Raw genomic sequence first — 20,542 nt, 5'->3', positions numbered from 1 at the left:
TCCATTCCATTCCTTTCAGATCAGGTGATCACAAATTTGTCCTTTCCCCTAAAAATAACCCTCCATTTTTCTTTCAGCCTTAGAGCAGAATGTAACCATAGTTGTGGCCATAATGGGAACACGCTGTGGTGTGATCCCACCACTTACAACTTTGACGCCAACAGCTAGGGATGGCAGCACATGCCTGGAATCCTAGCACTTGGGAAGTGGATCCAGGAATAGTGAAGAGTTCCCGGCCAATCTTGGGTGAGTTTGAAGCCAGCCTGGGCTACATAAATAAGACCCTATCTCAAAAAAATAAAAAATAAAAATAAAAGAAATGAAAGGGAGAGGAAATCAAATTAGCAAGTGTGGAGCTGTTTTTGAGAATTACTTTATTAACAAGCTCCAAACACTCTCTAGAAGCACTGGTTTGCAGACAAAGATTCATTCAATCATCAATGACACACCATTTTTACAAAAGGCAGAATCTGCTTCCACTCAAGAATCCGCCTTACAATTCATTGAACCAATACTATAACAAAAATGTCAAAAAGGGGGCGGGGGGGGGCACCTGTGGGTTCTGCCTCTCGTGTGAAGAGGTAGAGAGACATTCAGCCGGTAGAAAAGATTAACAATAAACGAGCAAAAAACAGTACAACAAACGATGTTATAAAATTTCCCGTCTGAAGGCCAGCTCTGGGAAGCCAGTTCATCCATGGCGCCTCAGTCCAGCTCCAGGTTGGGAGAGCCGTTGCCTACAATCATCTTGCTGTAATTCTTCTGCTGTTCTTCCTTGAAGGTATCCTTCACCTTTGCCCTCTTCAGACCTCCGTCCCTGCAAACAGAAAGGCACACATAGCAAAGATACTCTGCCAGGGGAGAAATGGGGCCATGTGGTGGGTGACACGTGCCTCATGGTACCAGGACGCTTCATAGACGCAGGAAGAGCAGGTTCTGGCCTCTCTCTACAAATGACCAAGTGTGTGTTCCTTTGAGCAATGGACACGCTCTCTGAGCTTGGTAAAAATGGAGCGGAATACTGCCTGCATGCCATTTCTGCCTAAAGAGGCAGACGTTTTCTGGTGCTGGGACTTGAACCCGGGGCTTTGCGCATGCTAAGCAAGCGCTCTACCACTGAGCCACACCCCTAGCCTTCATTCCGTTGTTTCAGAAGTTAGAGCTGTTGTATGCAATATTTAAACAGAAACAAGGATTATTAAAGCCAAGATGTTTCTTCAGATTCTTTCCTTGGAAAACCAAACATTGGTTTTTCATTGGCTGTGGCTTGCCGAGAAACCCCGTGAAAAGTTGTAAACACACACACATGAAATGACGAGAGTGTTGTTATCCATGCATGAGTTATAAACACAGGCAATTTTCTTTAAAATAAATTATTTAATAATTATTCAAATCTAACCCTATGTTTAACAATTTTATTTTTATTCAAAACGTATGTATACTTTTACACTCCAAAGCAGATTCAAGATAAAACAAACAACAAAACTGTAAGCTGCATTTGACCAGAAGTTGGCACAGTAGAAACAGCCTTCCTCCACTCAAGGCTTTGATCTTTCTCCAGGACTGTGAACCACAGACCTCTCTGTGTTATAAGGTAAGGGCTCTGAGCGTCTTTCCTTCTTTGGACACAAGGAACAGCAAACTGGAAGGGCTGGAAGGAGACCGGGCTACCAGGGATTGCTCCTCCCCCATTATAATACAGTAGATTCTAACTCCTAGGGGGAGGGGGCTGAGAACTTGCTTACTTTCTATGCGGACTATTGAACTTTAGCCCAGTTAGGCAAGTTCTAACAGTGCCGAATGATCATGGGTTACACAGTGAACTCAATGCCACCGGGACAGGACTTGACCTTCAGACAGACACCTGCCTGACGCCAGTGCAATGTTCTCTGAGAATGGACCACCGTTCACAGGCTTTTTCAGAGGGTTGGGTACGGGAAGTTCCCATGAGATAAAACTGTAGGTTGTGGTCGGGTCCTAAGAATTGTACACAAGCCTCTTTTCTCCAAATGAACCACCTCTATCTGTAGCATTTACACGGATTTTGAGTAGTGAGAACTAAAGGAGGAGAGAGAAGAAGGACCTTTTTCTTTTTCTAAGGCCTGAACTAAACTGGACAGTAACACAGACGCACTGCTTCTGATGTTAATAATGCCTGTTCCTAAATCTCCTGGCATCACCCCCAGGGAACCACCCCAACTATGATCTCTTGCCTCTAGAGCCTTCAAAGTTCTATCAAACTCCCCACTTCACGCAGATCTTAGTTCTTTAGGAAGGCGTAGCCACATAATAGCCAGCTTAAGATCCTACAGCAAAAAAGCCAGGCGTGGTGGTGTATGTCTTTCGTTCCAGCACTCGGGAGGCTGAAGCAGGTAGATCTGAGTTTGAGGCCAGCCTGGTCTACAAAGTGAGTTCTAGAACAGCCAGGGCTACATGGAGAAACCCTGTCTCAAAAAAACCAAAAAATTAAAATTAAAAATACCACCTTCCCCCCCCCCAAAAAAAAAATCATAGCAGTTCTCATTCATCTGCAAAGAAATCAGTCTAGACGTGCTCACTCATACTCAGCAGGTGAGTGAAAATATACCTGGAAAGGCAGGAAGGCTTTTCCCTTTTGGAAAAACAGGCCAGGTAGTTAAAAGGAATATTGTTTATACAATGGCACATGATTCAGTAAAAGGAAATGGAAAAGTTCAAAGGATTTGTTTTGGTGTGTTTTGTTTCTGTGAGACAAGGTCTTACTCTGTTGCCAGGATGGCCTGAAATTCACTAGTCAGCACAGGTAGGCCTGGAACTCATGGGAATCCTCCTGCCTCTGTCTCCTAATACTAGGACTAGAGGTGAAGATCATTGTAGACAGAATCTGACAGTGAGTCTTCCCTGTGGCTGACTGCCTGTGCTTGCTCTCTCTCTCTCTCTCTGTCTCTCTCTCTCTGTCTCTCTCTCTCTCTCTCTCTCTCTCTCTCTCTCTCTCTGTCTCTCTCTCTCTCTCTCTCTCTCTCTCTCTCTCTCTCTCTCTCTCTCTCTCTCTGCTTGCTTCTCTCCCTGCCTCTGAGAACACAGAACCAGTCACAAGCTTTTCGTGACAGCTTCAGACAGGGCTAGCATGCCGGGTAAGAGGAAGTGCTGGAAAGAGGTTTTAAGAAGAGAAAAAGAGGAAGACAGCTACACACATGAACTTGAAGAGTCACTAAGACACGTTTCGCCTCAGGCCTAGAGTTTTGTGATGTTACCCTGTTTGCCAGTTTAACATTTCCAGATTAGATTGCATGATGTAAAATGCTTATCTTAGCCTGCAGCTTAGAACAAATCAGCTGCTGTCAGTCAAGAATTCATACTTCCAGGGACTCATCTGGCATCGACTTTCACCTCCCATCAATTTCCAAAGTTTGGCTAATTAGCATACTTCTAAATGACTTTTTTTCCTATAAAAATTAGTGTCAAAAAAGCAGTGTTTGCCAGAAATAGGCTGGGGTGGTATAAATTAACTGGTTTCAAGAGAGGTGAATGGGCAAAATATATTTTAGTGATATGCCCTCCTATTGGATAAAGGAATATAAAATGCTAGCCAGCCCATCTTTAAAGATGTAGCCCCTAAATAATCCTGGGCCTCTACGCTGAGGATGTTCTTGGTTGCTATTAACACGGAAATCAAATCCTAGAACAACACTACAATTGCCTCAATTGAACTCATCATATAAAGTGTTTTGAAACATCCAAAAAGGTCATAGAGACTTCACTGAACTTGCTGAACTTGACACACAGACCATTTGATGACAGCCCACTCATACAAGGATCGACCTCCTACTACACAGTGGGTCTAGTTAACCCTCACTGTTCACGGCTTTACTCCGAATATTTCTATCCTCACAATTTATAGATTGAAGCCAAACTCCCAGGGTGACAATATTTGACAATGAGGACTTTAGGGCATCATTAGGGTCAGGTGAGCTCAAAAGGATGGGGCCCTTAGAGTGAGGTTAGCGCCCTCATAGCAACAGGCACTAGAGAACTTGCTCTCTACGGGCTTGAACAAAGAGAAGGTCATGCGAGAAATGGAGAAAGCAGCCTTCTGAAACACAGGGAAGAACCCTCGCCAGAAACGGGCTGTGCAGCATCCGAAGCTCAAACCTCTAGCCTTCAGAACTTAGAGAAAACAAATTCTGTGAAGACACCATTCTGTGGTATTGTGTTATGGCAGCCCAAGCTGACTAATGCACACACCTACATTAACCCACCTCAGAAAAAAAAAAGTGAAAGAAATCTATAGTTATCTATCACCAAAATACTTCACTTCCTTTCTTTCAGTTCTTAAGTGTTCTGATACAGTTACAGTGAAACACAAACAGCCTGCCCCCCAAACCAAGCTCCCTTTCTCTCCCTTCTTCTTCAGTAAAAGAACTCTCATTTTACCTAAGAACATGGTCATCCAGAGCAAACATTGCATCACCCAGTTTCCTTTGCAGCTAACTGCTACCCCAAGACTTGCAGCAGATAGATACAAGTTTAAGTTACGTGTGCAATTTCTAGCGTGTGCGCCTATGGAGATGGGTGTGTCCCTTTTAAAAGGCCCCCAGCCAGCCATTTGCTGTGTGCACCTGGGCCATGAGTTAGAAGCGCCTATTGAGGTTGGTATAGGAATAAAGGAGAAGCCGTTAGCCAGCCTGGACTCTGGTGCTTAAGTGGGAGAGTAAAGCCTTTACCCTTTTAAGTCTTTGTTACGTACTTCTTGCTAAATCTATAGCTAACCAGTGTGGTTTTGTTGAATATACAGAGAGTGCTTCTGGGAGGACTCTTACCAGGGAAGTTCAGTCAGCCCCCCTTGGACAGCGATGGCGGATTTAACCCTGTTTGCAAACTGCACAGCATCTTCTCCTTCCTGGGTAAATGAAAAAGATACACATCTTGAGTATGAAGTTTTTAAACACCTTAAAATGTCTCGTAATCGTTTTTTATTTGTTTTTATAGAACTAAATACATTACTAAGAAACAACCCTTTCATTAGGAACGAAGAAAAGCATGATGGGAGGAATGGAAAGACCCAAGGCTTTAGGCAAAGGTTTTCTTGCCTTTATCTAATTAAATAAAGCATCAAAGACTGGAAGTTATCTCAGTAATACCTCTCTGGTCATGGGAGGCATGTACCACACATCGCAGACGATGGCCCAGCTGGTCATTATTCGAAGCAAGTAGCTCACCATGTTGTATTTACTACTGTTCCAGAATGCATCACCAAACTGGGGGTTATACTGAGAAAAAAAGAAAGACAAGACATTCCAGCCATGAATTCCATGCCGGCTTCTCTCATCCAAATCAGTGTTTTTCAGGTGGTAAGATAAATGAGCCTATCAGACCCCAAGAGAATTTACTTCACTTGATAGAATTTTTCACAAGAACTAAGCCAGTAGAGTCCAGAGTGCTAACTACGAAAGCTGTTGATATGACTCTGCACTTAATTAGAAAGTCAATAAAAGCAAAGATCAATCAGGTTTGCCCACCACTATATCCTGAGTATTAATACAACCTCTGCTGCATAGTCCGTCTGTCCATCTTCCTATATCTATGCATCTACCTATCTCTGTATCTAAGTGTCTCCTGTGTACGTATCATCTACCAGCTCTCCATGCATGTATCTATCACCTGTCTAGACAGAATGAGCACAAATGTACAATGTAAGAACCCAAAGAAGCTAAATACACAAATGTTCTTCACTCTTGCACGTTTTAAATTTGTAACAATATCAAATAAAGTTAACAATCAAATGTTCCCCCTTTTAAACTCAGACTTTACCTTTATTGCCACTGGATATATGGTCCCTCCAATTTCAAAGCTTCCCTTTTTAAACATCATGACTGAAGTATTGTTGATGCAGGTACCTGGCAGAGATGTGGAAGTGAGTCTCTTTTTAAAAACAAATTTTAGAGGGAACTGCTCTAAGGATTATTATATTTTTTTATGTGGGTGCATGTGTTCGGAGGTCAGAACAACATAAGGGAGTCATGCCTCTTATACCAGTGGGTCCCGGAAATTGAACTCAGGCCATCAGGCTTACAGGCAAGCTCCCCTACCTACTAAATTATCTCGCTGGCCCAGGAAATAATTTTCTATAATCTAAAACATCATCAAAGCTGCAGATACCTTAGTGCCGCTCCACAAGTCAACCCTTGCTTTAAAAATAATTTACAAGTAAGTTTGGAGCATATTTAACAGCAAATTTTCACTTTGCCACTAAAGGCTCAGCAATAACCCCATCACAGCAATTGATGATTTTAATACATTTAAAGAATAATACCTACAAAGTCATAAACCATGCTGCTTAATACCACTATGGAAAAATGGCTTATAAATCAAATAAGTGCCAGGTGGTGGTGGTGGTGGTGCACACCTTTCATCCCAGCACTCAGGAGGCAGAGGCAGGTGAATCTCTGTGAGTCTGAAGCCAGCCTGGTCTATAGAGAGAGTTCTAGGACAGCCAGAGCTGTTACACAGAGAAGCCCTGTCATCAAAAAGCAGGAAAAGAAAAGGCACCCATCCCTTCCTCTCGGAGTGCCAAACCTAGAGTGCTCCTCAGATGGTTGGCGGCCATCAGCCGTAGCTTGGCAGGCAGTCTCTTACCTTCAGGGAAGATTAATATGGGCAACTTTTTCTTATCAGCGACATGTTCTTTCAATCTGTAAGGGAAAATAAAGGATCTGTGAGTCGATCTTGAGAAACAAAGAGACAGAGTTTTTGTTTGTCGCATCCCTCTAGCAGGAAGAAAAAGTCGTAAGAGAAATAAGGGACAAAGAGAAAGTGATGAAGGGCAAGGGGATAAGGAGATCGGCATGCTTTCATTTCCTCTGGAGTGAGTGGGTTTGGGTCACTTCAGCCTACTCTGTCTGTGACAGGTGACAGGGTCTCATTAGCTCAGGCTGGCCTTGAACTCACTACACAGCCACAAATGTTTACTCCTGACCTCCCGTTTCTATTCTCCAACTCCTAGGAGTACAGGTATGCACTACCAAGTCCAGCTCTTCTGGCTACTCTTTGATTTCTAGATAGCCAGGTGCCATTAGCACTCCGCCCTTCTTCTCTGTGTTGATAATTCCTTGTGTGAAAAAACATGGGAGTCCTGGTGACGCACGCCTTTAATCCCAGCACTTGGGAGGCAGAGGCAGGCAGATCTCAGTGAGTTCGAGGCCAGCCTGGTCCACAAATGAGTTCCAGGACAGCCAGAGAAACTGTCTTGGGAAAAAAAAAAAGGGGGGGGGGAGATTCTGATCATGCTTGATCTGTCTGCATTATGGTTATTAAGTAAGAAACTCCTCTAATGAATCAGGATGATGAACTTTCCTATGAAATCAAACACCGTAGCCAGGTATAGTAATCCCGGTGCTCAGGAGGATGAGGCAGGAGGCTAGCACAAGTAAGTCTAGCCTAGGCTCCACAGAGAAGGAAAGGCTTTTCATGAGGAACACCTGCATGTGAGCACAGGCTCTTCAGGGAAAGCTTTTCCTCAGCTTTGTTCCTAGTGAGTTCATCTCTATGGAGCCCCAGAAAGACACTCCCTCCCTCCCTTTCCGTGAAGACCTGCTGTAGTTTGGATGTACTCCCTACAACCCTATGTTCACGGTTCAGATGCCACTTGCAGCACTAAGGAGTAACAGTGCCTTTAGGAGATGCGGTGCATGCTCTTGGTGGGAAGACTGAGACCCTGGTCCCTCCACTCTCTCTTGCTTCCCTGTCGCCATGAAGTGAACAGATCTCCTCTGCCACAAACTTGGAGTTTATTGTATAGTCATGAGCATAAGCACAAGAGCCGAGGGACCACGCACAGCTTACCCCAAAACTAGGAGCCAAAATCAACCCTCCCCTACTAAGCTGATTGTGTCTTGTGATGGTAAAGAAAGGCACAGCTGTGGTTATCAGCTCTCTGATAACTAGATTCGGAGTGGCAGTGGCCATTCAGCAAAAAGAAAAAGAAAGTTATTCAGCAAATAAATTATCGGTATTTTTCTGTAAGTTCTCCAGGTGGTAATTTTAAACTTTTAAAAGTTCAGTGATTGTACTCGAGTCACAGCAAAACAGACATCTGAGCTTTCCAGTCTGTTTATATGCAGCCACATATCCCCCTGACTACAGAACTATTACTTCAGTCCTATTGATGACTCCAGAAAAAGAGGTTTGCATGATTTTGTTTTCATTTTAAGTTTGTTTTTTGTTTGTTTGTTTTGTGTTTTGTTTTGTTTTGCCCTTTGGCCAAATGATCCAAGTCAATCAGCTTCTCTGTTACTCCAATAAAGGCCAAGGAACTGCACTGTTTACCTCTTAGTAACCAGGTGTCGGTCCTTCATTTCTGAGCGCTCAAACCAGACGTGTGGACAAGCCTTAACCATGGCTCTCTGAATGACCCCCATCAATCCACCATGAACCTGTCCAACCTAGAAGAATCAGGAGAGACAGAAAAACATAAAGGTATAGCCACCGAAAAACTGCTAGGGGTCTTGTCAAGAGAGGGAACCCTATTCTCCACTCAGAGAGAAGACTGGCTGCCTTTTACTGACAGATAAGTCTAAATCTAGTCAAAGTATCTGTAAAGCCCAATGCAAGCCAAAACGTGCTCTTCAGCAGCTAAATTCTAGCTGGACACTAAAGTCACTTTGCTCCACCAGCTGTCCTAGAACTCTGAAAAACAGAGATGCCTCAACTTCATCAGGATCATGGAAATGTTGGGCTGGAGAGATGGCTCAGAGGTTAAGAGCACTGGCTGCTCTTTTAGAGGTCCTGAGTTCAATTCCCAGCAACCACATAGTAGCTCTCAACCATCTGTAATGAGATCTGGTGCCCTCTTCACCTGCAAGGATACATGCAGACAGAACACTGACACATAATAAATCTTTAAAAAAAAAAAGATTATGGAAATGAAAATCAGAGCTACGGTGGACTATGATTTCAAGTGCACCCAAATGACCAGGATTTAGCCTTGATACCATACTCTGCTGCAAGGCTTTGGGGGAAGGAATGAGGACATTAACAGCTGTCAAGACTACATATTCATTTACCCTCCATTTCAATCATTTCTCTTCTAGAAATTCTCCCTGAAAACACATCAGCAAAATGAAAATACATACTCAAAGATTATTAGCTATAGTATTGTTTATTATTGCAAAATATTGAAAACTAACTAAATGTCTAAATAACCAATAGTGTCAATGAGGTGGTGGTGGGATGTGTGTGTGTGTGTGTGTGTGTGTGTGTGTGTGTGTGAGTGTGAATGTGTGTGAGTGTGTGAGTGTGTGTGACTGTGTGTGTGTGTGCATACACATGCATATACACAGTAGAATACTTTGCAGCTGAACAAAGGATAAGGTTGACCTACAGGACAGATAAGGAGTGATGACCTCCAGACGATGGTGTTAAGTGACAAAGGCAAACGAACAGAAAAGTGTGTCATCTTTGGGGCAAGAGGAAAATGAAATGATACGTTTGCATTTTTTAAAATGAAATGATACGTTTGTGTGGTGATATTGTGTTCCCCCAAAATATTGTGCACTCTAATAAACTTATCTGGGGTCAGAGAACAGAACAGCCACTAGGTATAAAGGCCAGAAAATGGTGGCACACACGCCTTTAATCCTATCACTTGGGAGGCCAGAGATCCATCCAGATCTCTGTGAGTTCAAGGACACACTGGAAACAGCCAGGCATGATGACACACGCCTTTAATCCCAGGAAGTGATGGCAGAAGCAGAAAGGTATTTAAGGCGTGAGGATGAGGAACTAGAGCTGGTTAAGCTTTTAGGCTTTGAACAGCACAGTTCAGCTGAGATCCATTTGGATGAGGACTCAGAAGCTTCCAGTGTGATGGTATTGTGTTCCCCAAAATATTGTGCACCAAAATATTGTGCACGCTAATAAACTTGCCTGGGGTCAGAGAACAGGACAGCCACAATATTAAACATAGAGGATGGGCAGTGGTAACACATGCCTTTAATCCTAGCATTCCAGAGGCAAAAATCCATGTGTTTAAGGATACAGCCAGGCATGGTGACACACGCCTTTAATCCCAAGAAGTAAGCCTTTAATCCCAGGGAGTGATGGCAAAAACAGAAAGATATATAAGGCGTGGAGACCAGAAACTAGAAGCATTTGACTGGTTAAGCATTTGGCTGGTTAAGCTTTCAGGCTTTTGAGCAGCACAGTTCAGCTGAGACCCATTCGGATGAGGACACAGAGGCTTCCAGTCTGAGGAAACAGGACCAGCTGAGGAATTGGCAAGGTGAGGTAGCTGTGGCTTGTTCTGCTTCTCTGATCTTCCAGCATTCACTCCAATAACTGGCCTCAGGTTTGATTTTATTAATAAGACCATTTAAGATTCATGCTACACGTTTGCATTTTTTTTAACCCTCAAGAAGAAATAAGAAGGGATAACCAAGCAACAACGTCAGGAACCTACAAAGAGACCAACGATATTCTGAGGTCTTCGGTTTCAAATGTATTACCATCAATTCTTTGTTGGCCAGAGCACAGGAGAAATAGGGGGTGGTCTCAGAAACACAAAATCCTAGTTAAACAGTTGCTACGGTTTGAGCACATGCCCCGGAATCCATGGACTAGAAGCTGAGTCCCCGTGCAACCATACTAGAGAAATGACCTAATGTGAGCAGTCTGGATCACAACAGCTCTGCTCAATGAACAGTTAAAGTCATTATCAAAAGGGCTCTTGCTGAGGCTGGAGAGATGGCTCAGCAGTTAAGAGCACTTGCTGCTCTTGCAGAGGACCTGGGTTTGGTTCCCAACACCCACACAGCAGCTAACCACTGTCTAGGTACAGTGAACCCCACTGCCTTTTCTGTCCTCCTAGGGAGTTGCATGCCTCTGATGCACAGATGTGCATACAGGCAAGACATTCACACATAAAATGAAAATAAATATCTCTACAAAGTGCGATGCTCTTGGGAGCGGACCTCCTTTTGTAATTCCAGGCCTTCTGACATGTGAAGACAGGACAATCAGATCTTCACTAGACATCTTGACTTTAGATCTTCAGCCTGCATGGTGAGCCAATAACTTCCGTTCCCCACAAATTACCCCATCGGCAGTACTCTGTTAGGTCAGCACCAGATGGACCTGAGATAGGCAGATCAGCTGCCTGGTCTCTGCCTCCCCTACCTACAACGAAATCTCAGGCCTGACTTAACTGCATCACAGAGAAAATCAAATACAGTGGGTGGAATGTGAATGTCCACATACACAAAAGTGCATGTCCACACACACAAAATGCTGATGTGGATGTCCAGGCCCGTTCGGGGGCTCTACTGAGGGCTGCATTGGGTGGGCTTTAGGGAGAGTACCTAAATATTGAGATTATATACAAAATTGTGTTTGTATGACACACATGTATGTTTTTTCCAGTTTTTTTTCAAAGTATATAACTATCAATTGATTCCCAATCTACCAAAAGATAAACAATCAATTCTTATCTCTTTTCCCAAAGATGACAAAAGATTCTTTAGGTTCAAGAAAAGCTCACTTTAATTAATGATGTATTAAAAAAGGACTTGTCTAAGAGTTATCTATTCTCAATATTTTATTTCACTTATTTATTTACTTTGGTAGGGAAATGAGTATGTGTGTCAGGGTCTCACTGTGTAGTCCTGACTGGCCTGGAACTTGCCATGTAGTCCAGGCTGGCCTCAAACTTACAGCTATCCTCCTGCCTCTCTTCCTCCTGAGTGCTACGATTATAGGAATATGCCACCATGTCCAAGTTGTACTTTTTTTTTTTTCTGGTTTTTTCGAGACTGAGTTTCTCTGTGTAGTTTTGGTGCCTGTCCTGGATCTCGCTCTGTAGACCAGGCTGGCCTCGAACTCACAGAGATCTGCCTGCCTCTGCCTCTCAAGTGCTGAGATTAAAGGTGTGTGCCACTACTGCTCGGCCTCAGGTTGTACTTTTTTATTTAGACTTTTTTTCCACCTTTTCTGGCAGTGCTGGAGATAGATCCGGGGCTTGACATGTGCTAGACAAGTATTCTACCACTGAGCCACGTCTGAAGCCACTGACTTAAGTAAACATGTAGCAGTAAGTGGGAATTTTTGCAAAGGCCTTGTTGATCACAGAACCCACGGATAGTGAAAACCAGTGTGCATGCTGGCACTCCCCACTCACTCACTCACAGCACACACAGTAATACACAGACCGGTAAGGCTTTCCCAGAAAAGCACCCTAGGCCACCAATATCAATCTGCAGAACTGACAGGTGAACCAAACCTGACTTCAGCCTCACAGCCTGACCCACCATCCATAACCCACAGCTGTGAGAAGAGGAGACAGCCCAGGACACTCATCTAGTATCTAGTCATCCTGTTCTCCACACCTCCTTAGGACACATTTAACCCGTGAGCAGAAGGGGAGCTTGAGTCAGCCTCCGGGATTCACCCAGAGGAAATGTCAAGACGATCTGTCAGAGCAACAGAAGATGCGGGGGGAACCCCAGAGTGGGGCTCCTCTTCAGGCCCAAGAAAGGGTACTGGGGGCCTTGGTTGTGCTGTAGACTCTGTGGTTAGGGCGCTGGGGACTTGGTTGTGCTGTGGACTCTGTGGTTAGGGCACTGGGGACTTGGTTGTGCTGTGGACTCCGTGGTTAGGGCGCTGGGGACTTGGTTGTGCTGTGGACTCCGTGGTTAGGGCACTGGGGATTTGTTTGTGCTGTGGACTCGGTAGTTACGGCACTGGGGACTTGGTTGTGCTGTGGACTCCGTGGTTAGGGCACTGGGGACTTGGTTGTGCTGTGGACTCCGTGGTTAGGGCACTGAGGTCTTGGTTGTGCTGTGGACTCCGTGGTTAGGGCACTGGGGACTTGGTTGTGCTGTGGACTCCATGGTTACTGGATTTTCTGCTCTTTCCTTTGCTTTCTTTGGAGGCTGTGGTCACAGTCTGAGAACTGGACTGAGACACAAGTATTCTGCCTTCTTTGCCAGATCCTCATTAAAGAAACAGATTTTTTTTTAACTGTACTTATCTCCCTGAAGAGAGAGCTAATTGGCTGACTGGGATCTGTAAAACTCTAAAGAGGATGGCTTTAATTTCATACAGTAAAATTGAACACCGGCCGGCATGTTCAAATCAACTTCACAAAGTTCCGTCGAGGTGTTTCCCACCTTCTCTGTTACAGCTGTTTCCTTGCACTAACTGTTCCTTGTGTAAATTACTGCACAGCCTATGCTGCTAAGTCCCAGCCAAATTCCTAATACGAAGCCAGCTTCTGAGTTTGCAATCCAGCAAATACACATACGTGAAATATCATTGAGTTGCTCTTACCATGGCATAACAGCCATCCGTTGTCAAGATTAAGACATCGATGGGAGATGTATGGTTGGCAACACAAATGCCTCCCTTCTGGGGTCTGTACTGCCTGCAATTAAAAAAACCGTAAGTACTACACCTCAGAAAACAGTCGATATTTTACAGAACAGCATGTAAAGACTTATCTTACTTAGGATTTTTTTTAAAGTTTTTAGGTACATAGGTCCCATCTTTAAAACATCATCCCCATGTAGTATGATGAGTTCTGTGAGGAACCATGACATTCTCTTTATAACTCATATTTTGCTTCTTTAGTCACAACTATTTCGATTAATGTTGATTGCTCTAAGTATAGTATGCTACTTTGTTGAGACAGGGTCTCTTATAGCCCAGGCTGGCCTCAAACATCTGGTTCTCTTGCCTCAGCCTCCCAGATGCTAAGATTACTGTGTGGGCCACCACACTCAACCAACTTAAAATAATAACAAATTTTAAAAAAAAACAACATTGAATTAAGAGAAAAGTATTTCAAAATCAATCACAATCATTTTAATTTAGTTGATTATTTTCCCTAGCTACTTGTATTATCTGACTGTGGGTAAAGAGAACAGAATAAAGTATTTCATCTTAGGAACTAGGTAGAGAATTTTAGACATGGAGAGACTAAATGTGGAAAACAGGCCTCTGCCTCAGCCGTACCCCAGGACTGCCAGCAGCAGCATTGTGGGAGCCCACAGAGGTTTCCTAGTGAGATCTGAGCTTGCTTTACCCAGCAGGGCTGCATAAGAGGATGATTGGACCACGGGCCTGGGTACCAGGTGTTTGGAAGGGTCTACACTTGGCTGTATCTAGCAAGGGGGAGGTCTTTTGCCTCACTCCATAGCATTGTTATAAAAAGCCCTTTTGAATAAAGTTCTGGGCCAGTGAATAAGGATCCAGGTCCTCCCGAAGCTCTCCTGTGTTTCTGTTTTTCCTCTTGTCAACTAGGTCTCTTTCTACCAAATGTCTCTTATCCCTCTCTCCTCCTCATAGGAACCCTGTAAAAGGTGGGGGCTGGTCCCCCACACAGCATCTTCAAATTGAGCCCAGTTCAAAACCTGACTTTGAAACTGTACCACCCTTAGCAACCAGATCCAGAGTTCCCATCATTCATCTGTCTATCCCATGGGATAGCAGTGTCCACCCCCCAGGAGTAACCTATGAGAAGTTCACCCCCACAGCACACCATAACTGCCCATCTATGAACACTGCTCAGTGTTAATTTTTGTCTTCCTTATGAAAACCCAAGCAATGATGAACACAGACGTTCCCAGGTCAGGACAGCCACAGCAGACACTCACTTGTTATGATAATGAATGGTGCCGGACAGGGACCGGACGCAGATCCTACAGCAGGTCAGATGCACCAGTTCACTCAGCCAGCTTTTGAGGCTGAAAGGAAAAGAAACCGTTCTGTTATTTTGTTCTGGGTACTCATAAGAAACACAATGAAAGCTTCAATGTGCGGCTCACAGCAGCATCCTGTGTTCTGCTACAGCAGAGTGGTTCTTGCCAGCTCATCTATGCATTTGCGAGGCCCAACATGTACCAGGAGAATTAGACACAATCGTAGCAGGAAGGAGCCCCCACCCCGCTAGATTCTAATAAAGTCCTGAAACACCAGCTGAGGTTTCTTTGGTCTAGACCTCCCAGGCTGCCAGTCAAAGACTCTATTTTTCCTATGGTTCCCTCAGTCCACTTTCTTTCTTCCTTTCACTTCTCCTTTGAAAAAGCTACTTTTCAATTTGAACAGAAAAAAAACAAAAACAAATAAAGACTATGAAGACAAATTCAGTAAGAATTCTCATAAATGGCTTGAGACCATAAAATTAATGAACCTACAAACTAGCCAGACTCTAGCTTTGTAGACACAGGGGAGGGGAAGAGGACAGTCCTACATAAGGTGAGGCTGGATGGAGGGAGACACATCACCTGCTGTCCGGGAGCTGTCCAACCAGTGTAGTTCCTATGATCAGCAAACTGATCCCAATGAAAGCCAGAGTAACCCTGAAAAAGAAAAGAAGGCTACTGTAAACATCTGCCAGACAGTGGGGACACAGCCTAAAGAATTCACTACTGCAAACATCTGCCGGACAGTGGGAACACAGCCTAAAGAATTCACTACTGCATAGCAAGTTCAGGACCATCCTGGGCTTCATGAGACCCTGTCTCAAAAGGTATCAAGCAAACAAAAATTAGAAGTTCTAGTATTGCCGGGTGGTGGTGGCGCACGCCTTTAATCCCAGCTCTTAGGAGGCAGAGGCAGGCCGATTTCAGTGAGTTCGAGGCCAGTCTAGTCTACAAAGCGAGTTCCAGGACAGCCAGGACTGTTATACAGAGAAATCTTGTCTTGAAAAAAGCCAACCCCCCTCCAAAAAAAAAAAAAAGCTCTAGTATTTCCTTCCCAAATGTCAACACATAGTTTAGTGCACCCCCAGAATACTTGAACCCCACTTTGAAAGCACTGAGTTAAGGTCCTAGCAATAGTATATATGCCGTCCTGAATTTCACTGTTTATCACAGCCACAACAATTCCCAAAAGACAGTCTAAGCCAGTGTTAGGACACAAAGGAAAACACACACACACACACACACACACACACACACACAGGTGGGGAGGGCGTTGAACGCACTCTTCACTTGGAAGAAAAAACTGTAAAAGAAGTGTACAGGTAAAAAACACATGGCTGCAGGTCACACCTGGTGGCGTCTTCCAACCGGGAAGAGGTGGAATCCATTCCACATACTCTTAAGCAGCCATTCCACACATAATGAAGAGGGAAGCTGGTGGCATCACCCAACCAGGAGTGGCTTACCTCAGAGGGAGCAGAAAGCAATAACGTATTAGGACACCCAGCACCCACACCATCGTGAGCTTCGGACTGATGTACTGAAAGTTGACGTTGGTTCTTGTGAGGAGGTTCCATGATACGAGCTCCTCGGAGGAGAACCTCTGGGTCACTTCATCTTCCACAATGGCTTCCAAGCCCTTCTTGGAGAAATAAAACACATCAGAGAGCTCGAAGTCCCTTCCTCGAAGACCAGAGAGCCCTTTTTCCATGGGTGACTCATCTCTTTGGATAATACCTTAAAAGAAAGCATCGGGACATGAGAAAATGCCATAGGAGTGATAAGCAATTGCCTCAAAGGGCAATGTTAACTGCACAGAACACAGAAAACAAGTTTCAACATAAGCAACGTGAAGATGTTAGAGCAGCGGTCACGGTGGTGAGATGTGAGGCCACAGCATCTCCACAGAACAACCTCTACCCAGCAACTTCATAAAAATTACTTAATAAGAGGCTGGGGTGTATGTTCAGTGATAGAATGCTGGCCTAGTGTGTATAAGGCCCTGAGTTCAATCCTCAGTACTGCCAAAAATATTTCATAAGAAAACTACAGCCAGGCATGGTGGCACACACCTTTTACATAGGCACACAGGAAGCAGAAGCAGACAGATCTCTATGAGTTTGAAGCTACCCTGGTCTACATAGAGAATTCCAGGTCAGCCAGAGCTACATAATGAGATCCTGTCTCAAAACAAAAGGAAACCACAGATATTTCAGAAAAATAAGCAAAGCGCAACTAGATTGATAGGAGCAACCCAACCCGTGTTAGTAAATAGTAATTTCATGTCATGATAGAGCCTAGTGACTGAAATGGTACCCTCATATCCCCCCTGTGTGAAGTGGAACAACCTGCGGCCGGTTTTAAAAGTGACTTACCAGAAAACACTAAAAGAGTTCTGCTGAGGATTGGTAATCCTGCTCCTAAAATGTTCCCTAAGAGATGCAGGGAAGACATTCCCTGCAGCACTCTACCCAGGGATACATAGCACCACAGTTAATATGGCTCCAGTATCAAGGGAAAAGAGACCAGATCTTAAACATAGCTAAGTCAGGAAATATATTTACGTAGAAAAACACCAAGTAGAAAATATGCTTCTCTTGGGGCAACAACATTAGATTTTCTTCTCCACTGAGACTATGTTCCTTAAAGAAAGTAATTCAAAGGATTTTCAAAGCCAAGTTTACCAGAATGGGATGTTTGCCAGAATGGGATGTTTCTTTCTTTTTCTTTTTAATGTTCTGAAGGAATAACAGCAGGTGCATGGGGGGGAGGGGAGTGTAGGGAGCCCAAGAAGTCCTGAGTGGATGTGTAAGGAGTGGATGAAATCCTGAGTGAGTGTGTAAGGAGGGGATGAAGTCCTGAGTGAGTGTGTAAGGAGTGGATGGAGTCCTGGGTGGATGTGTAAGGAGTGGATGGAGTCCTGGGTGGATGTGTCCTGCTGGCATGGGCACAGCCATGTCAAGGACACCAGTACCTCACACCCACGGATACTGGCGAAGCCTTCCTGGAGTGAGGCTCAGAGGATGGCAAAGCAGTCCTCTAGCCCAATGGTTCTCAACCTGTGGGTCACAACCCCTTTAGGAGGTCACAGATCAGACATCATGAATTGTAATGTAAATATCTGATATGCAGGATGTCTGCATTTACATTACAATTCATAGCAGTAGCAAAATTACAGTTGTGAAGTAGCAATGAAATAATTTTATGGTTGGCGGTCACCAATATGAAGAACTGTGCTAAAGGGTCGCAGCGTTAGGAAAGTTGTGAACCACTGATCTAGCCAAGTGATTGGCCGGTGTGTGTAAAAACTGGCAACATAGCTCCCTCCCAGATGACTGCAACCTGAGACTGCCCACCTGCAGACACCTCCTACGGGGACCAGCTGACTCCTCCCTGGGTTGTTCAGAATGAGCGCCCTGAGGGTCTGAGTTGTTGTTGCCAAGTAGGCTCACTCCATTAGAGCAAGCACAGCGAGCTTTCTGTACATTTGTCTGTGTGTCTGTCCTTTCTTCATGCCCTCACGACCCCCGTCATGTCAAGTCCCATCTGTTCTGGGTTCAGGACACAGCAGGAGAGAAAGGAAAAGTGACTTGAAATTAAAAGCCAGGTTGTGTTTAGAACAGTCACCAGCTCCATGGGGTGTGTCTTTTGTATAATGAAGAAGTTGGACATTTTTAGTTTCCTTGTAGGACTACTAACATGGGGAGAGAGAGAGAGAGAGAGAGAGAGAGAGAGAGAGAGAGAGAGAGAGAATGTGTGTGTGGTTTTGCCTAATTGTTTTATCTAATAACTTGATTATAACTCATTATAACAATAAAAGAAGTTTATTATCAAAATAATTAGAACAATAAAGCATGTTCTTTATTTTTTTAAGTTAAGCCAAATCTTTCTTGCTTTTCATTAGTGCCAGTGGATGGTCCAAGGTTGTGTCCCTACTGAGTTACCCTCTTGCTCCACAGGCTCTGCAAAGCCTCTAAGGCAGAACACTCTGTCCAAGTACTGGCCAATACTTAGCAGTGCAACAGTTTCGGTATTTAGCAACCTATATATTTCTTAAATATCTACCAGGGGAGAAAGCAAAGCTAGTCAGTAAATCTCTGAATAAAATACACCAGGGACAGTCGCTATACCTCCTAAAAAGATCCTTTCTGAGAAAGGCCAGAGATGAGAGAACGCAACTGTGGGTTGATTATGTCACCGAGCTAAGGGAGAAGAGTCTGCCTACAGGGCAGCTTGCCAGCCCCACCCACCTGATATGCAGGATTTTCTCTACCCCCATCTAGTCTGTTCCTTGCAACTCCAATAAAATGTAATGCAGTTCTGTATTTTTACTTAAGAGTCTTTCAAAACTGTGTGGACAGTTGCAACACCACGAGATCAACAAAGAAGATGTCTAGCATATACTAAGACATACAAAAAGTCAGCAGGAAACATGAACTTCAAAGCTCAGTAAAAGCAGCTAAGAACACAGCAAGAGTAGCCTTTATGACTCAATACTCTGAAAAGACGTGCAGCTTCACTATAGCCCGAGAGACATACACTATGCCACAGCAATACAGTCATATCAAGTGCTCTGGAAATGGGAACCAACAGGGATATAATTAGTAAAACTGTACTGGAAAGCAATTCAGCACTGTGGAGTAGAATCAAACATTCAGAGAGTATGACTCAGGAATTCCACTCAGAGATTTTTATAAATTACCAAATGCATAGAAAGGCTACAAGGATGTGTCATCCCACCCAGATTTACCACATTCACTTTGTTATTCTATGTCTAAAAATAAGTTTTTTCTGGCCCACTTAAAGTAATTGTGCACACCATGTTCTTTATCTCTCAACAGACATTTCCTCGTGATGCTTAACCAGAACAAAAGCTTCAAAATCAAAGAGGCTGGCACTAATGCAATGCTGGTGCCTAATCTGCCTCATTCAACTTTTTCGCCGTGGAAAAATCCCGATAATATCCTTTAAACCAATTTTTTTCTGATCCAATATTCAAACCAAGTTCCTACATCACATTTACATGTCAAATCTTTTAGCTGCCTTAAATATACTAAGCTTCCGACATCTCAAGATATTGTTTTATTTATTTATTAAATAAAATTTACTTAAATAAATTATTTACAATAAAATTTATTTAAATTACAATAAATTTATTTATTAAACAGGGTGCTGAGCATAAATATGATAAAACCACAACAGGAAAATAAAAAATATCTGATATCAACAGACACATAGTATCTGAAGATGAATTCTACTATGAACTAGATGCTATGGGGAGGCACCATTCCAAACATGTCACTTTCCTCCTGAGATACAGTCACTATGCAGGTCAAACTTATGCATCCAATTTGCCAAATTACAAACTTCTGACAGAAAAAGAAAACTAATGTAATCAATATACAGTGAAAACTATGAGTCAGCATCAAATTGGAGGTTAGAAAAAATGGAAATATTTCTTTGGGCACTAAAAAATGTCTAGAAGGAGACCAAAACTTACCACACACACACATCAAAGGAATAGAAATACAATTTTTACACTATCATTAAAGAGATCAGGAGTGCCGGGCAGCAGTGGCGCACGCTTTTAATTAATCCCAGCACTCAGGAGGCAGAGCCAGGTGGATCTCTGTGAGTTCGAGGCCAGCCTGGTCTACAGAATGAGATCCAGGACAGGCACCAAAACTACACAGAGAAATAGTCTCCAAAAACAAAACAAAACAGAAAAGAGCAGGAGTTGGTGGAGAGATGGCTCAGTGGCTAAGAACACCAGCTGCTCTATCAGAGGACCCAGGTTTCATTCCCACAGACAGCTTACAAACATCTATACATAACTCCAGTTCCAGGGGATCTGACACACTCTTCTGGCC

At 43.7% G+C, this 20,542-nt stretch overlaps 1 protein-coding gene across 1 annotated transcript in view; it reads right to left on the bottom strand.

The window, feature by feature from the left end:
* Window positions 1-306: 306 nt before the first annotated feature.
* Window positions 307-20,542, bottom strand: part of Gpat3 (glycerol-3-phosphate acyltransferase 3) — a 56,054-nt gene continuing 35,818 nt past the window's right edge. The window contains exons 4-13 of the mRNA XM_059275256.1: window positions 16,139-16,409; window positions 15,255-15,329; window positions 14,625-14,714; window positions 13,300-13,393; window positions 8,305-8,420; window positions 6,616-6,671; window positions 5,791-5,876; window positions 5,121-5,249; window positions 4,800-4,879; window positions 307-817 (exon numbers count right to left, since the gene is read on the bottom strand). Of these exons, the coding sequence (XP_059131239.1) occupies window positions 706-817; window positions 4,800-4,879; window positions 5,121-5,249; window positions 5,791-5,876; window positions 6,616-6,671; window positions 8,305-8,420; window positions 13,300-13,393; window positions 14,625-14,714; window positions 15,255-15,329; window positions 16,139-16,409 (1,109 nt within the window). The 3' untranslated portion in view covers window positions 307-705. The remainder of the gene's footprint in view (window positions 818-4,799; window positions 4,880-5,120; window positions 5,250-5,790; window positions 5,877-6,615; window positions 6,672-8,304; window positions 8,421-13,299; window positions 13,394-14,624; window positions 14,715-15,254; window positions 15,330-16,138; window positions 16,410-20,542) is intronic.

This window comes from Peromyscus eremicus, chromosome 10 (assembly GCF_949786415.1).
Source record: "Peromyscus eremicus chromosome 10, PerEre_H2_v1, whole genome shotgun sequence".
Taxonomy (NCBI): Eukaryota; Metazoa; Chordata; class Mammalia; order Rodentia; family Cricetidae; genus Peromyscus; species Peromyscus eremicus.
The sequence above is the reverse complement of the archived record's forward strand: the minus strand, read 5'-3'. Positions and strand labels throughout refer to the sequence as shown.